The sequence below is a fragment of the Hippopotamus amphibius genome, chromosome 3 (assembly GCF_030028045.1).
Source record: "Hippopotamus amphibius kiboko isolate mHipAmp2 chromosome 3, mHipAmp2.hap2, whole genome shotgun sequence".
Taxonomy (NCBI): domain Eukaryota; kingdom Metazoa; phylum Chordata; class Mammalia; order Artiodactyla; family Hippopotamidae; genus Hippopotamus; species Hippopotamus amphibius.
The window spans coordinates 155,283,241-155,300,695 of NC_080188.1; the positions used below are offsets into that span (position 1 = coordinate 155,283,241).

Genomic DNA, 17,455 nt, shown 5'->3' on the forward strand with positions numbered 1-17,455 from the left:
TCACGCCTGCCGACTGGAAAAATTGACCCTTTCCAAAGCACAGACATGCGCTGCGCAGCCTGGCGGGTGCGCGTCCAGAGCTGGAATGCGCAGCTGTCGTCCGTGGGCCTCGGCGGTGCCCATGATTTATTAGGGTCTATCTGGCCAGCACATTCCCCGTCCTTCCAGCAGTTCTACACCTCCATTTCTGGATCGCTTGGGCTCTGGAAGTCTCAGCAGCTGACAAGGGGGCCTCAGAATTTTCTGGGCACAGAAACGAAATGGCACAGACTGCAGTGTTCCCTGCTCCCTGCCTTGCAATCATAATTCTGCAATCCTAGGCCAGCTTTTAAAGGAGAAAAAAAAACTTAGGACTGCTTATTTGGCTCTTAAGGTCATGGGTCAACATGATAATTGGCCGCACTGTGGGAGGGGAGTGGGTGAACTAGGGAAATTGGTATTTGATTAGAGCCTACGTGTGCCCAGCACTGCTGAGGCTTTATATGTCTTATCTCTTCATCCTTAGTGAAATTAATAGAGCTGCTCTTTAATAGTTACGAAAACTGAGGCCCGAGAGGTTGAGTGACAGACCTGCGGCTGCAGGGAACTGAGACTGGGATATTTAGACAGGCCCCCTGTAGTGAGGTCTCCAGCCCTGCCCGCTCAGGAGCAGACTCCCCAGCCCCGGCTGTCTAGGCATGGTCCTGCTTATAAGCAGCCTTTCTCTCCATTACTTAGACTATCTGACTTTAACCTCAGGTTCCTGATTTCTGGGAGGCTTCTTTTTGCCCTCTGACCTCTACCTGCAGTCCAGAACAGGTAATGACAACGTAGACAATAGTAACAGGGCCTGACACATACGTAGCACCTACTCTGGGCCCGCACAGGTCTGAGCACTTTTACAAATTGTTATTTATCGACTCTTCATGCCAACCTCATGAAAAAGGCACTATTATTATCCTCGTTTTACAGACGAGGAAATGGAAGTTCACACAGAAGTAAAAATACATTGCCTTTACACATCCCTTTTAATTTTTCAAATCGCTTGCGTGGGCATTTTTCCATATATTGACCACAAAATGTATTTCTATATTTTGCTCATTGGAAAGTTGATTGGGCAAGTTATTTCCTTTTTCTTTTCTTACTTTTGTTGCACTGGGTCTTAGTTGCGGCAGGCGGGCTCCTTAGTTGTGGCATGTGAACTCTCAGTTGTAGCATGCACGTGGGATCTAGTTCCCTGACCAAGGATCAAACCTGAGCCCCCAACATGGGGAGCGCAGAGTTTTAACCACTGCTCCACCAGGAAAGTCCCAAAGATTTTAATACTGTTTTATTTTTTTTGTTTTTTGTTTTGTTTGGGATTTTTTTTTTTTTGGCCACACCAGGCAGCTTGCAGGATCTTCGTTCCCTGACCAAAAATCAAACTCGAACCCTCGACAGTGAAAGCACAGAATCCTAACCACTGGACCACCCAGGAATTCCCCTATTTTCTCTTTATAGAGACTAAAAGCTCATGTTCTAGTAGGGGTGATGGATAACATAAAAAAATTATTTAAAGTACAATATGATAAGTGTTCTAAATATAGAGTTATTTTATATTCAGAGAGGTAATAATGTTTACAAGTACAGTGTGGCATAAAGAGCTATGGGAACACCAAGGAAGTTACTCGAGCAAGCAGGTGATGTTTGAGTTGTGATTCATTCAGTGCATTTCATCAGGCAGGTGAGAGAGAAAGGGATTCCAGGTGCAGGGAACAGCGTGAGTGAAGGCAAGGAAGGGCATACAAGGTCTTTCAGCAGTTTGCACAGTCTACATGGGAGTCACCTGCTTTATAGATTATCCGTAACTTATTTTCACACTAGGTTATCTTCCCACCACTGTAAGTTCAGCTACCTGGGCTCTTCCGCCCAGTTTCCTGAGTCTGTGAGTCCCAACAACATGTGTTTCCTTCTTTTCCACCCCTCTCAGAGTGTGAGCCCATTGAGGCCATTGCCAAGTTTGACTATGTGGGCCGGACAGCCCGAGAGCTGTCCTTCAAGAAGGGGGCATCCCTGCTGCTTTACCAGCGGGCTTCTGACGACTGGTGGGAAGGCCGGCACAATGGCATCGACGGACTCATCCCCCATCAGTACATCGTGGTCCAAGACACGTACGTTGGGCCCCCTGCACCTTCAGGGGTCTCTGACCACACTGTGATAGTGAGACTTTATTTCTGGAGTCCGGGAGGATGAGGGAGACCAGCTCCTATGGGGTACTAACATGGTTCTGAGTGTCCCGGTTCCTTTGAAGGGCCCCCAGACTCAGAGACTCGGTAGAGAATTGTTTTTTAATCTCTCCACTCTCCACTCCCCCACCAACACCCTCCCCACCCCCAGTCATTTTAGAAACTTGCCAGCCAGCGCTCATCCACATTTATACCTGATGAGTGATCATGAGGGGTTATTATTTGACCACTTACATTTCCTTTCTGGAAAGATCAGGCTGGGAAAACGTTTTGGTTTCTCTTTCTTTTTTTAAACAACTGTGCTCACCCTAACCTATTGGGTCGCTGCTGGCACTTCTCCACTTGCATATGAAAATGTTGAGTTCGTTTTCTAGTAGACATCTAGCTTAAGCAGCCTTGTGGAAATAACCCAGTTCATGTAACCCAGATGAGGTTGACTTGGGGAAAGGCAAGGGAGAGAAGGGGAAAGGATGTCGGGGAACAAAGGGAACACGGGCTGGTCCCAGAGAGCCTTTATCGCACGGGCTGTCGGTTGGTTCCTGCTCTTTGAAGCAATGTCTTCGGGTCAGGAAGGCTTTCCCCCGTGGCCCCTCAAACCTGCCTCCCTGCCCCATTGCCCTGCCTCTGCCCCCGACTCCCTCCCCTTGGATACGATGCTATCAGTGTTTTTAGTCCTTCCCTTAATATTATTTTTTAAAGGTTGATATCCTGAATGAGTCTGCACCCTCCCAGCCTCTCCCTGGCTCGTTCTGCGGGGAAATCCTCCCTCTGTTGATAACATCGCATACCTGGTGGCCATCTGTGCGTGGACAGGACCCTCCCAAATTTAGCATTATGACTTCACTACAGGACCAAGAGAAGATGAATTGTGGGGGAGAAGGGGCTTTCTTTGTCATCAGTAGCCAGAGGGGCCAGGAGAGCAGAGGAGAGACCTGGGACCGGCTTGGACGCTCTGAGCGGGGCTAGATGCTCTACGACAGAGTGTGGCGGCGTCCTGCCTCAACGCCGGCATCTCCAGAGCCACGGCAGAGCTGACTGTCCTTACCCAGCAGTGCTCGGGACCTGAGCACATAAACCGCAACCTGGACTGGCTGCCTCCTCCTGCGGGAGGTAGCCCCAGCGCAGCTGCCCTGGGAAAGCAGCGAGGGGTAGGAGGCACATGCCTCGAATCCAGGTGTCCCCTAGCCCAGCTTTCCGGAGGATCAGAGGACCCCGCAGAACTCAGCAGGATTATTTATTTTTATTTAAACGACCCTCTGAAGGCCCGTAGCTTTCCTTGCCTCCTATCCCAGAGCCCAGCCAGGCGTCGCTGCTGCCTCAGAGCCATTGCGGGGTCGCGTGTGTGTCGGGGGGCCATCTTGCTGATTTAACACTGCTTTTTGTGTTGTTGTTGTTTTCCCCTCCTCCCTGCCTGCCTGCCCATTCTCCCCCAGCGAGGACGGTGTCGTGGAGAGGTCCAGCCCCAAGTCTGAGATTGAGGTCATTTCTGAGCCACCTGAAGAAAAGGTGACAGCCAGAGCGGGGGCCAGCTGTCCCAGTGGGGGTCATGTAGCCGATATTTATCTTGCAAACATCAACAAGTAAGCTCTGCTTTTCATTTTCTGCTCCCCTGAATGACTTACGACACCCAGCCTCACCCTCTGGCCTAACCGCCCTCTCCATCCCTGTGCTGCACGTAGGGCTCCCCCGGCCCCCCGCTCCCCAGCCCAACAGCTTGCATGTGCTCATGGCTGCTCCACGGCGGACAGGGCCGAGGAGACATCCACAGGCCTCGTCGGCAGGCCCGGGTCTCCGGCTGGCGGCCGTCGCGCGAAGGACGGGTATGCCCCTCTGTCCCTGCAGCGTCCGTCCGCTCAGACCTTCCTGGCCATCTGACTGCTAAAACTTTGGCCAAAGCTGTAGTCACGTCATGCAGCTTGGTTTGTACTGTTTCTCAGAGGTGCCTTCTCTTTTCCAGTTCTGACTCAAATAATAGCCTTTGATGTCTTCCTTGGCCCTTGTCTGTCCAACAATCCAAAGTCTTGTGCCTCTTCTACCAGGTTCATGTTACCCCAGATGGTTTATTTCGATATCACGTGTCTGTTCCTCCCTCGTCCTGCATTTGCTCCCCTGGAAGAAAGGAGACCACTACCCACCTACCCAAGGAAAGCTTTGTCCTGAGCTGTTTATTCATCGCCTAACCCCCAGCTCCCTTTTCTCCTGCCCTTTCACACCAGTAGAAGTAATTTGCCACTTTTCCCCTGTTGCTTTAGCCCTGTGTATTATCCTTCCCTATCAGTCCCTTTGCAGACTCCCCTTCTGTCCAGCAGGCTCGTAACTCTGCCCCCCAGCTTTCATTGTGGCTGTTAGCGACATCCTGGGGTTTTGACTCCAGCCACACCCGATCTGGCGGTCTAGAGGGATTCCACGCCTGTGTGCTGCTGCCTCCCCTAGAGACATTCAGGTTATTGGAGAACTAATCTCATCTCGAGGGGCCAGACACCAAGTCCCAAAGCCTACAGACCTCTTTCCGCCAGACCCTGAAACTTGGCCCAGTGCCAGCAGGATGACAAGCCCCAGGGCGCTCCTGGTGAATGTGGATTGGAGATGATGTACAGTTTTTATTCCCCTCTGGCTTTGGAGGAATGAAATGATTTGCACATTGAAAACCTGTTAACCGTAGCCTCTGGACACTGAAACTGGAAGGAGAATAAAAGATGCTTGTTGTTTTTAAACTGCACCAGGTTGCCCAGATCTCTTGGCTTTTTTCCAACCAGACGGTAGCAGGGGGAGTGGTTGGGGCACGTGGTTCTTTTCCATCTCTTTCACCCTGTACTTACTAAAGTAGCTGATTCAGCTTGCTTAAGTCAGTGTAGTTATAATTTAAGTCAGACCAGTAAAAAAAGGTTGAGGATTTTATTTATTTCCCTCCAGCGATAGTGCTTATTGGGGGGCCCAGCTAGTAAAAAGTTAACCGTGGGCTAATTACATTTTCTTCCTTATTTACAAGTGTACGTTAATTATAAGCCTATAATCATAAGGTTGTAAGCCTATAATTAACCCAGAAACCAAGGCGCGGTCGGTGGAGGGAGAGTTAGCTAATTAGTCGGGTACATAGTTTTAAGCCATCATATATTTGTTGCCGTTTGTACAAAGGAATTGTAGAGAGTAATAGCTTGAATAGTCAAAAGATGAACATCTGGTAGAAAGTCAAGGCGGTTCCCATGAGCTCCTCCATTGTTGGTGTCAGGATGGGGTCCTGGAGGACGTGGTCTGCCCGGACACCAGCTGGTCAGTGGGTGAGTGGCCGCCCCCGGGCGTGTCTTGCCCTTAAGACTGAGCCGGCCTTCCAGCCACACCTCCTGCCCCACACAGCCTTCCTCCCCAGCTCCTTCTCTTTCCTGAGTACCCTGAATTCTCTCTCACCCCTGGACCTTCACATCTGCTGTCTCCTCACCTGGTCGACTCCTCTCCCTTCAAAACTCAGTCCAAAGATTTCTCTCTGGGGAAGGCTTTCTGACACCCCCAGATTCCTCGGAGCTGAGTGAGGTGCCCTTATTCTGTATACCCGAGGCAGCCTCAGGACTCAGGCTGCACTCGGATCCCCCATCAGGCTGAGCTCCTTGAAACCAGGAACTCTGACTTCCTCCCTTGACATCCCTGGGGCCTGGCCCACACCAGCCACTCCATAAATCTGCCTCCTCAGCAGTTTTGGCCTTGTGAGTCAGCCCTCCTCAAGTGGAAAAAGGAGACCAACCAAGAGTGAATAGGGCGTGGCCTTTCAGTTCCGTTCCACACATTTATTGAGCGCCTACTGTTGTTGCTTATCCAGAGACGAGTAAGATGCTCTCTGGCCTCAGAGCTCACAGTCTGGCAAGGTGAATACCATATGAACAAGGAACTCAAAAGTGGCTCCGTAGAGGCTCTGAAGGAACAGAAAGGGGCGTGATCAAGGCTGCCTGTGGAAGGCGGGGGTGGGTGGGCGGGTGTCAGAGGAGACTTTGCAGAGGAAGAAAAGTCATTTTTCAGCTGGACCTTATAAGACTCTGAGAACATCCTTTATCCACTGGAGAGTGGCTGACCCCCATGGCTAAAGCTGCTGAGCAGGCAGCCTCACAGAGTGGCTACTGTGTGCCAGAACCTGAACCAGGCCCCCGGGGATGTGTGATGAGGAAGCCCTCCCCAGTGAACAGGACCAGGGCTGGCTAAGAACCCTGCCCCTGCCCCAAGGACTAGCGCCTTATCTTCAGGCCCTACACCTTCCCTCTTCCTTCCTCAACCCCCACCTCAGCCTCAGTGGCCCTGAGTAGATTCAAGATCCGAGCTGCCCAGCTGCCATCCCAAACCAGCAGTGTAACTGCCTCTTAGATTAGGTCCTTTAGAATCTGATTCCAAGAGAGAATGAAATTATTCATCAGTGGGCAGCACCTGCGTGAACAGGATTCCGGCAGACCATTTCATCTGGGAGCCTTAGTGGCCTGAAGCAAATCCACTCAGAGCCAGGGTGCAGCCCAGTGCTGGGTGACTTAGGATCACGTAGATGTATTTCCACCCCAGAAAATGCACAAACTTGGCCCGAACTCTGAGCATTGCAGCCTCTTGAAAAATATTCTGTTCCACGTCTGCAGAATAAGCAACAACAGCCTCTTGCCAAAGCCCGAAATAGTCTTGTCAGTGAACTAAGAAACATGCTAAAATTTGGAAAAGTCAACTCTCCTCTTACTAGCTATTCCCCATCTCCTTGGTGATAGTGAGACTTTTTCTCCTGCCTGGGGCCTGGGGCCTGGTTTCTGTTCAAAGCAGGTAATGGAGGGTACCTTTTCATGAATCTGTCTCCCATTAGAAACTTTCACTTAATCAGACATTTTTCCTGACAGCAGCTTACACCTAGAGAACTCAAAGTCCACAACCACCAAGTAAGTATTCATTTCTCCTTTGCCCAGGTCGGGGTGGCAGGGGGACAGAGACATGGAGAAAGCAAGGGAAGGTGACACAGGAGAGGACATGCTCTGTGTCCTCTCCTTCCAGAAGTCCCTGGGTGCCAACATCTGCTCCTCTCTCACTCGTCCTAGCTTCCTCGGAGCCAGGCTCCCGGATCACACTGCCCTTTCTGTTTGTCATTGAAGGCAAAGGAAGCGGCCAGAATCTGGGAGCATCCGGAAAACATTTCGGAGTGACGGCCACGGGCTGAGCAGTTCCCTGACTGATTCCGCCCCCCCGGGGGTGGGGGCAACCTGCCGCCCATCTTCCCAGCCCATTCTGAGCCAGAGCCTCCCCAAGGACGGGCCAGATAAGTGTTCCATCAGTGGGCATGGGAGCCTCAACTCCATCAGCCGCCACTCATCCCTGAAGAATCGGCTGGACAGTCCACAGATCCGGAAGACGGTGACAGCAGGAAGGTCAAAAAGCTTCAATAACCACCGGCCCATGGACCCTGAGGTCATTGCACAGGTAACTGGGGGCTCTTGGGCAAATAGCTACGATGAGTCTACACTTGTCACTGCTGCTTAGTGCAGCCCATGCTCATTATGACAGGACTTGAAACAGAACGGTGCTTTGTACATTATATGCTGAGTTCAGGGACTATTGGACATCTAGACCTGATAAGACAGCTTTCCAAGAAATTCATCGATCCCTCTCTCCCCAAAAAGAACTTGAAGACAGAATAAAAGAATGCAGGCTTCTTGCTCCTGTATGGGCTATTTGCAAGCCTGTTCTAATTGTTAAAGCCAGTAATTACAAATTGAGTATTTCTGATAGAATCCATTCAGCCCAAGTTTTGAGTCTTGACACCCTGGTAGATTTCAGTGAAGCTGCCCGGTGGTGAGGCTCAGAGGTAGTTCTGGCCACATTTTCATATCAGTGTGCCATCCCCATCCTCCCTGAGGCTAATCTCTGGTCCCTAGTGACAGATCAATGATCAATCAACAATCTGCTCCTGGTCGCGAAGGCCCCAAATTACACTGTCACCGGGGACTTGGGTACCAGAAAGGTTTCCAGCCCAAGCCTCCAGAGGCAGTGGAGATGAGATGAGCTACCTGTTACAGGGTCTTCCTTCCATGTATGCATCACACTGACGAGTCTCTGTTTTCCATGAAATATTAGAGATCCAACCCCACCTCTAAAAATCCGACTCTCGGGGCCACTCCAAGCAGTTCACTCAGACGCCTCTCCCAACTCTATAATTTTCATTAGACCAGGTAGGAACTAAGGGCTCCTCGTTGCCCTTTTTTGTCTCAACTGAGTTGAGATTTTCCTCACCCCAGCTTCCACGGGGCAATAGAGGCTGGGTGTGGTCTCTATTGGCTTAATTGTGGTGCTCTGCTTAGGGAAGGTGTACCTGGCAAGCACAGTATTAAGCTACAGGCCTGAGATGTCTTGCTTTGCTAGCCTTCTGTTTCTGTGCCTCTCTTGAAGCTCTTGGCTGTAATGTGCCTTGCACCATAGGAATCCTCCCAGCTCCCTCTTTGGCTAGGTGTTAAGAATGTCACAATAGCTACATAACTGGGGCGGACTCTAGCTGCAGAGCGGGACTGAGGAGGGAGATGGAGTTCTTTCTGAACCGTTTTAAGGTTTGAGAACCTCAGAGGGAGGAGTGAAATTGAACCACTGTCAGCAGAAGGCATGCATCATGCTGCAGGGCAAAGAAGCCTTAACCAGGGGCCTTTGCTTGAAACATGCAATCTTTCCATGTGAGTTTAATCCCAGGAGAGAAGTCCTGTGGTGGTTTGGGGTGCCAGACAGTGTGTGGTGAGGAGGGGAGGGAGCTGGGAGGTCTCCTGGGGAGGCAGCTGGCTGCATACAAAGGGTCTTTGGTTCTGCCTTGAGCCCCTGAGCTAGGACTGCTGTTTCCTAAGATCTGGAGTATTCCACTGTGACTCCACAGAGATTCACCTGTATGGGCTCTGGCTCCCCCTCCTGGTCACTGCTGGGTCCCCTCTCGCGGTGATGGGTAGAAGGAAATGGCTTCATCAAGATGGACACTCTGGTGGGGTGGGGGCAGGGTAGGGGTGAGGGGGTGGGGTCCTGAGGAATCTGAGGGCCAGGGCTCTTGAATCTTCCCTCAGCCCTTCAGGAGGAAGGACTAACCCTTTTAACCTTTGGCCTTTAAAGTCCAAGATAACCAAGATAATACTTCATCTCTATCACTTTTTTAAAAAATTACTTATTATGTACAGTTTCAAGCAAAAGTAGACTACGAATCCCATGTACTCATCACCAAACTTCTGGCCACTATTAGTTCATCCACCTTTCCTCTCCCCACTGGATTACATGTCATCTCATCCATAGATAACATCAGTGCGTGTGTCTAAAACCTGAGGGCTGTATTTAAAAAGCATCTCGAAGCATGTTTCATTTTGATTAAAAGCTACCAAAGGAAAAAAAAGAAAAAAAAGAAAAGAAAAGCATCTCAAAAAAAAAAAAAAAAAAGCATCTAACCTAACCACTCTATCTAAAAGGGAAGAAAAAAAACCCCTCATGAGAATGAAAGTCCTTTTGTCCCCCTCCCCTCCCACCGTGAACATCCATATGTTCAAAGATTTTGGCCAGATAAAATTATCTGGACATCTCCTTACAGTTGGTTTCTCCATGATTTGGCCCAGGTTGTTGAAATAGGGCCCTGGCGGGGGCTTCTCCATACATGAGCCGCACTCACTCCTTTCTCCCGTCCGCAGGATATTGAGGCCACCATGAACTCTGCCCTGAGCGAGCTGCGGGAGCTAGAGCGGCAGAGCAGCGTCAAGCACACCCCGGATGTGGTTCTGGACACCTTGGAGCCCCTCAAGACCTCCCCCGTGGTGGCCCCCACGTCGGAGCCCTCCAGCCCCCTGCACACCCAGCTCCTCAAGGACCCCGAGCCCGCCTTCCAGCGCAGCGCCAGCACTGCTGGGGACATCGCCTGCGCCTTCCGGCCCGTCAAGTCCGTCAAGATGGCGGCCCCGGTCAAGCCGCCGGCCACGCGGCCCAAGCCCGCTGTCTTCCCCAAGACAAATGCCACTAGCCCCGGTGTCAACTCCTCCACCTCCCCACAGTCCACTGACAAGTCTTGTACTGTCTGAGGGATGTAATTTAATTATTCCAGACAATTGGAGGGACTGACTGTTATTAAAATCTTCCTATTTAACTAGCTTGGGGACTTCAGTTGAAAATTAGGTTCTAAGTTGTTCTTGCAGGAATTAGCCTTCCCATCACCCCAAACCTTGAGAATGAAGCCCTCCTTATTGCCCTGTCCTCCCCCTCCCTTCCCTCTGCCCTCTGCTTCCCCCAGTCCTCGTAATCCAGCCGGCTACAGTACATACTGTTCTTAGGTTAGCCAGACATAGGTTTTTCCATTATCAGGTCACTGTGAAATCTGGCAAGGCAAGTCGCGGGGCAGTGGGCTGAAGTCCCAGCCCCCTCAGACACAGGGGATGCCTAACCAGATGGTTGGCTGCCGACAGCCAGCTCTCAGTGGCATCTTGTTTTGGGTACTTATTACAGAGAATCATATACAGTTCATTCTCCATTTTACACACACACACACACACACACACACACAGACACACACACGCACACACACGTAGGTTTTTCTGGTCTCTGGCATGTGTAGCCTCTCCTGGTCCTAGATAGACCAGTCTCTTTGTAAGTTATTGTGGCAGTTCACACAGGAGCCGCCAGGGGTCTCTGTTTCCGTTACAAATCTCATTCTGTCTGGGCCAGAGAACCAAGCCTTTGAAATCTCTCCATCGTATGAAACTTAGCAGGATGGGACTCAATCCTGTAAACTGTTTGGGGTTGGGGGCTTTCTCTCTGTCTTCTTTCTATTGGTGTGAATTGATCATTGGTGTTTGCTTTTGCTCTCCTCTTCTCTAGAACTACAACCCAATCTTATTATGGAACTTCTAAAGTTTTTCTGAATGTATAGACATTTCTCGGGTTCCTATCTTTGTCTCTGATGGACCATTTTCCATTGAAGACATTTTCCTGTATAAGACAGTTTTATAGTTGGTTCCTTTTAGGCTAAAGAGTCTTAAGACACTTTTATTGTGTTTTTGGCAGGTTTGGAAAAGGTAAGAAATGGGTCCTTCCTCCCACTTTTTTGGGTACTGAAGACATAATATTCATTGTCCTATTAAAAATTAAATTTAGTTTTGGTAATCCTAAAATTGTTCCCAAATGAAAATTTATTCTAAGTTTATCCCCTAGTTGGGTCATTCTGCAAGCTCTCTCTTCAGGGACCAACAGGGGCTTAGGGAGCCCTAGTTAGATTAAAGAGAGACATTGCCCCTAAAAACTGATCTTCGTTTATCCAGACAAGGACAACTAAGAGAACTCTGGCATTAAAAATTCGATGCTGAATATTTTGGCCTTCCTTTGGCCTTTTTTCTGGTTCACCTCCAAAAGCAAAAGTGATACCCTTGTCTGCTTTAATTTGCTTTCCAAATCCGGGGCCCATGGTCCCAGCTCTCCTAGCATCATGCTATCCCAGGAGGACCAGATCTGGGGACAGTCACACCCCAGGCTCATGCGTCTCAGACAACTACTTGAGTTAAAGCTGAAACTCATTCCTCTTCTCTGTTTTCTAGTTTTAAAGCTGTGCTTTTTGCCTTATTTTCCACAGTTTTGAGAGATAGTGGGATGCTATTCAGATAGGAAAATCTGAATTTTCCTATCTTTAGCCTAGAAAATCCTTTTCAGACCAACATTTTAAAGTTGGTAGTTGGCTCTATGAAAAGCTCCTCCTTCTGTGTGAAGGAAAAGAGATTTGTGGGAAGTTGCTAGTTTAGAAAAAGTAGCCTGCAACACCAGGAAAACCATTCCAAGAGCTAGGCGGGAGAGATGAAGAACTCCTTCAGTGAATACGTCAGCCAGTGAGAGGCAGCCCACAATCCTCTGGATCCTTGGCTTTTGTTGCTCTGTTTAGTGACCTGTCCTTGTCTGTCACCTGGACTTAACACAGGTCCTGAGCCAACAGGGGGCTTTCATATCCAAGGATCTGTTTCCTTGCTGAAAGTGAAACCCCACCTCTTCACTTGACATTCCTTTTGATCCCACTGGTCAAAATCGGTGCCCATACCTGCCCTATTGCTCTTTTCCCGGCGCATCCTCTTCTAAGAAAAGAAAGGCAAACCTTCCTTAACGACAGCACCTTGGGCCTGTTCTGTTGCTCCTGCCTTACTTCTCCTTCAGCCCTGCACATGACCTGTGTTCACCATCCCCTTGGTCAGTGTCCATCTGCTGATTTGCATCATGAACTGGACAGTGTGTGAGTGGTCACCTGCTATACCCCTGCTCTGGGAGCCGAGTTGTCTTCCCCCTCCGGTGCTCCTGACACCTGTGAGATGGTCCCGTCCAGAGGACTAGGAACCCTAGGAGGAGAGTCTTTCTCAGCAGAGCTCATTGCAATCAACTGGAATCAAGGTTGCTCACTGTGATTTTTACACCGAAAAGCCAAACGGAGCTGGCCACCCAGGGCCTCGGGAGACCAGTCTTCCTCAGATATGCTTCCTAAACCAGCATGATGCTTCAAAGAGCCCCACTCTGCCCCTGGCGGCATGGATCCTTTTCCTGGTGTGGACTCGGATGGGTCAGTCTTTGGGAAACAGGTGGGGCGGGGCTACCAGCATCCCAATTTGGAAAAGAGGAGTTTGCAGCCAGCAGCCTGTAAACTGGAAACACTGGTCTCAGCCAACCTCCTCAGGGCGCCCTGGTTTCTCCCCAAAGAGATGAGGAGAGATGACGCCAGCAACAGGACGAACAGACCACTGGAAGGGCTGGTGTGCATGTACTTCACGTTCAGAAGAGAAGTTCAATCTTCCAGGGAATTGCAATGTTGTGGCGTCTGACTTGTATGTCACATTTGTGTAAAATGGTATATTCTTTAAAATAGTGTTGATAACTGGAATATTGTATGTATGCTTGGAGATGCTTTGTGTGAACCTAAGACTGTCACTCAACAGATGTTGGATTGGGGAAAATCCAAAGCACAACTTCAAAATAAAATACATTTTTAGGTTTCGATGCTGCAGTGTATATCCCTTCTCCAGTCCCTGAAATCTCCAATCCAGGAGTCCCGCTGCCCAGGAGGCATTTTGATTCGTCTGTGGTTACTGAACCCTGCCTGGCAACAGAAGTAGAGATGGGGTGACCTCAGGAGCCAACCATCTTCTCCCTCCCCCAGCAAGATGCAGCAGAGGTACATTTAGAATGTGGATTTTTTTTTCCCCCAGCATTTTCGTTTAGCCCATGTGTGGAATCTAAGAGATTGTGTAGCAAGTCTTCCAGCTCACCATTGGGCAGTCTGTTGCCATGAGAACCATTTTCTCCACAGAATCCACCTCCCCTGTTCTCATTTTTGTCTCTAGTCAGATTTCCCCACTTGCAGGAGCGGAGCCTGTGAAGTTGCTTGGAAGTTTTGCCACCCACAACCGAGAGTGACCGAAGGTTTTATTTCTTCCACAACCAAAGCCCTAGGTCATTCTGCCCTTGGCAGCCCCCTGCCTCTGGGAGAAGAGCTGACCCATGTGTTTGTGCCGTGGGTGTTGAGTACGGGGATGGGGTGGGAGTACACAGGGAATGCTTTCTCTCCCCCTTAGACTTTGATTCTAGCAGATCATAATTTCGAGGGTGACGTTATTCCAAGGTGATCATTTGTAATGCATCCTGGAGTCCCTAGGGCCCACATTTATGTCTAGTGGGCTTATTCTAATACCAGAGGCCCCTGGGGTGGGTCAGATCTCTCATACACAATGATCAATGGTAATACAAGGAATCCTACCCCGGACGCCTTACATCCTCTCCTCAGGTTTCCAAAGTTGCCATCTGTTATTTGTATATTTTTTATTCAGCTTTCTCATGCGCTTCTAATGTGTCATCTTTCCTCCCTCACTTTATGGTAGAGCTCCAGCTCGATCTCCTCTTCCTGGTCCCTCGGTCTTAGCTAAGTCAGAACTGAGGCTGTTCTGCCGCCCTGTGCCATGGAGTGTAGGTGATGAGCTGTGAGATGGAGCTAGTGCTTAAGCTGTGAGCAGAGGACCCTAAAGCCTTTTCAGAGAGTCCTCCTAACGCATCTCATATATTCTGATGGGAGCTTGATGGAAGCCAGGGACAATGAACCCATTCAATCCAGAGAGGAACCAAAAAGAAGGAGACCAGGTGGGTCTGAATTTAGGAACCAGTCTTTATAATGATCTAACCTAAATGTTTATATCCATAGGCATATGAAACTTCTTTTACTCGGGCGTTAGAAACCCTGGCATGTTACATATGCCAAAGCCTCATTCGTTAGTTGATTAAGCCTCCCTGTGTGCAAGCACACAGTACAGTATTGAACAGGAGAAACAGAAAATGGAGCGTTCTGGTTTCAGAGAGAACAGATAAATAAGCAAAATAAATGTTACTCTAAAAATGAAACGGTATAATTAAGATAGTGAGTGCCTGGGGGAGGAAGTAGTACAGTTAGTCAAGAATTGTGCTTGGCCTGGTAAAGTTGAGATGACTATTAGACTTCCAAGGGGAAATATCAAATAAACGCTTGGATATATGCGCATGGAGTTTTAGGGACAGAGCATACCTGGAAACAGATTTAGGAGCTATTACATTATAGAGGTATTCACACTGTAAGAGTCCCAGGAAGCATATACAAATGGAAAAAATAGAGAAGGTCCCAATAATTAGAAACCCAGCAAAGAAGAAGGAGCCAGCAAAGAGGGCAGAGGGAGCGAGTGACAGAGGTAGGCGGCTGGGAGGGTCACAGAAACCCAGAGAAGGAAATGTTTCAACAAGGAGGATCGGCAGTCAAATGCCCCTGGGGTAAGAAGAGCCCAGTGAAGAAAGGTCACCCTTGCCAACAGCACTTGCCCTAGAGGGGAAATGAGCTGACTGGAGTGAGTTGGGCAGCACAAGGGAAGGGAGGGGGAGTCAAACTGGCAGCTCGTTCAAATGCTTCGCTTTGAATGGGGAGCATCCAAAGGGGTTGAGTGCCCAGGTTTTCCTTTTTAAAATGGACAGTGTTGAGGTGTGTTTGCTCAAGGGCAGGACCCAGTAGAATGAGGGTGAAATCACAGAGCACAGGTGGAAGGGCTGGCGAGGACCAGAGAAGAGGCACTTCCTTACTTCCTCCATCTCGGGGGAAGGCAGGCAGGCAGTGGATGTGGCGTTGAGAAATTGATGGAGTCCCCTCTTGATCACTTCTTTCATTTCAGTGAAATTGAAGGCAAAGCCTTTAGCTGAGCGTGTGGGAGGGAATGGTGAGTAGGAAGTTTGAAGGGTTAAGAGAATGAAATACTCACTTTTCCATACCAAGAAAGACAGTACAGGGTGACCCGCACCCACTGCATTTTTTCCCACTGCCTGGGGGTAGTGTCAGGTCTGGCTTCAGTGTTTGTCCCTCCTTCCGCACCCAGAACTCCTGGCCAGAGCTGACCATTGAAGGGGGCAAGGAGCAGGGCTCTGAGACATCACTCAGCCCTTCAGAAATGCCTGGGCACTGCCCGCTTCTTCCACATGCCCACCAGCCCTCGGCCTTTTTTTCCCTCTCCTTTAAGCGCTGGACAGGTAAGGCAGCTGTGACAAACAGGCTCAAGCTAAGCCATGTAGGGGCAGAAAAGGCAACTAGTATTTATTCAGGACCTACCAGGTAGCAGGCACTGCGCCTCATTTTGTTTTCACACCAAGTTGATGAAAAAGGTTGAGGGACTTGCTCAGGTCAAGACTCAAACCTCTAAAAGTAAAGCCCTGCCCTTCCTATGACATCACTCAGCCTCCCTCTGGAGAAGACAGACATGAGCTTTCTCCCTGAGAGCTGCCATCAAAGACCAACATCCCATCCCGCTCCCCCCACCCCACCCCGCTTCTGGTCCTTGTACTACTTCTGAATTGCCACTTCTATTTCTATGACTCCTCAGAGCCACTCGGGAAAATGTGGTGAGTTCTCTTACAGGCTTTCTCTTCCCCTCAGGAGCCCACCAGCCTCCTTAGATGAAGCGAGGGCCGGGCTGCCCAGCTGGGACCAGCAGCTCAAAACCACAGGCAAAACGTTTATTCATTTTGTCCACACAGAAGATGTGACCTCACAGAGGATGCCCAGTAAACTTGGTCTGTCACCACACACCAGCTCACTGCCCACCTCGAGCTTCTGTGCCTCTGGATGAGTTCCCATGGCCTGGAATGCCATACCTCTGACCCCCTCTTCTCTCCCCAACTCCCCTCTCTCCAAAATCTGGTTGAGTATCTTTTCTTCTTGCAAGTCCTTCTTGGTCATCAGCTGCCCCTGCCCCCATGGTCCCCCTCTGCCAGTTTCACCAAATCACTTCCTGCTGAAGTACGCGTCTCATAGCAGTCACCATGCTGGCTTGTCCCCTGGCCCCTTGGGGGGATGGGGGCGGTGCCTAGGTCTCCCCTTTGTGTCCTCAGCACAGAGCCTGATTCCTAGTCGATGCTGGACACACGGTCATTGCATTTCAGGGAGCTTAAAACCCTGGGAAAGAAGGCTGGCTTGCTGCAGAGCGAGCAGAGCAGAGGTACTGGTGAGGACTGGGCAGCTGCTTGGGGGGGCGGCGGGGGAGTGGAATGAGTAGAGCTTTAGCCATGGCCTGGGTTATGCTGCAAATCTCAGGGGCTTAAAACAACAAAGGTTAATGTCTCACCAAAGCTACATGTCCCTTGTGGGCTGGCAGGGGGCTCTGCTCTGTGGTCACTCAGGGCCCCAGACTGAGAGGGCAGTCACCACGTGGAACAGAATCACACCGTCTGCCACAGGAGCTGGGGGCTGGGGGGAGGGGAGTGTCTTGCATCAGCAATTGATGCTTTGGTTAAGAAATCACATGGCCCCGCCTGGTCCGAGGGTGTCAAGGAAGTGCACTTCCACCGTATGCCAGGCAGGGGGAAGGCTGGGAATTCTTCAGAACAGGAGGTCTGAGGGACCTTTCTCCTGGTCCTGCTGGGAGAGATGGCAGGGCAGCACCTCTGGGTTGCACCCAGGGAGTGGGGAGCGGGAGGTATCGGCAAGTGCATGTATGTGAGCACAAGGCAGTTCTCCACTGGGCTTCTGTTCTGGTGTCCCTGTGATAGGGGTGGGGCTGCCAGAGGAAACCACCAGGTGTGGCTAAGGGAAAGCCCCTCCAGCTTTCTATTGAAACATGGAATTTCCTGGCTTTAACCATTTCTTATCCAACTGCCATCTTGGAACTGACCAAAACCAGGCAGACCTCTCCAGCTTCCTAGGGAGCTTGATTTGGGGCACTGAGTCCTGAACAGGCAGTTGGCACACCTGGGTTCCAGCCCCAGCAATC

The 17,455-nt window shown here is 50.1% G+C and overlaps 1 protein-coding gene across 9 annotated transcripts in view; it reads left to right on the forward strand.

The window, feature by feature from the left end:
• The window catches only part of SRGAP2 (SLIT-ROBO Rho GTPase activating protein 2), a 233,688-nt gene extending 220,502 nt beyond the window's left edge, over nucleotides 1-13,186 (forward strand). For 5 of the 9 annotated variants that reach the window (XM_057727350.1, XM_057727352.1, XM_057727349.1 and 2 more), the window contains 4 exons: nucleotides 1,949-2,129; nucleotides 3,638-3,784; nucleotides 7,310-7,634; nucleotides 9,860-13,186. In XM_057727350.1, coding sequence (XP_057583333.1) covers nucleotides 1,949-2,129; nucleotides 3,638-3,784; nucleotides 7,310-7,634; nucleotides 9,860-10,243 — 1,037 coding nt within the window. In that variant the 3' untranslated portion in view covers nucleotides 10,244-13,186. Of the gene's footprint in view, nucleotides 1-1,948; nucleotides 2,130-2,903; nucleotides 3,785-3,883; nucleotides 6,149-7,060; nucleotides 7,100-7,309; nucleotides 7,635-8,288; nucleotides 8,384-9,859 lie in introns of those variants that run through there. The other 4 variants (XM_057727357.1, XM_057727354.1, XM_057727355.1 and 1 more) reach the window with 4 other exon arrangements.
• Nucleotides 13,187-17,455: the final 4,269 nt, after the last annotated feature.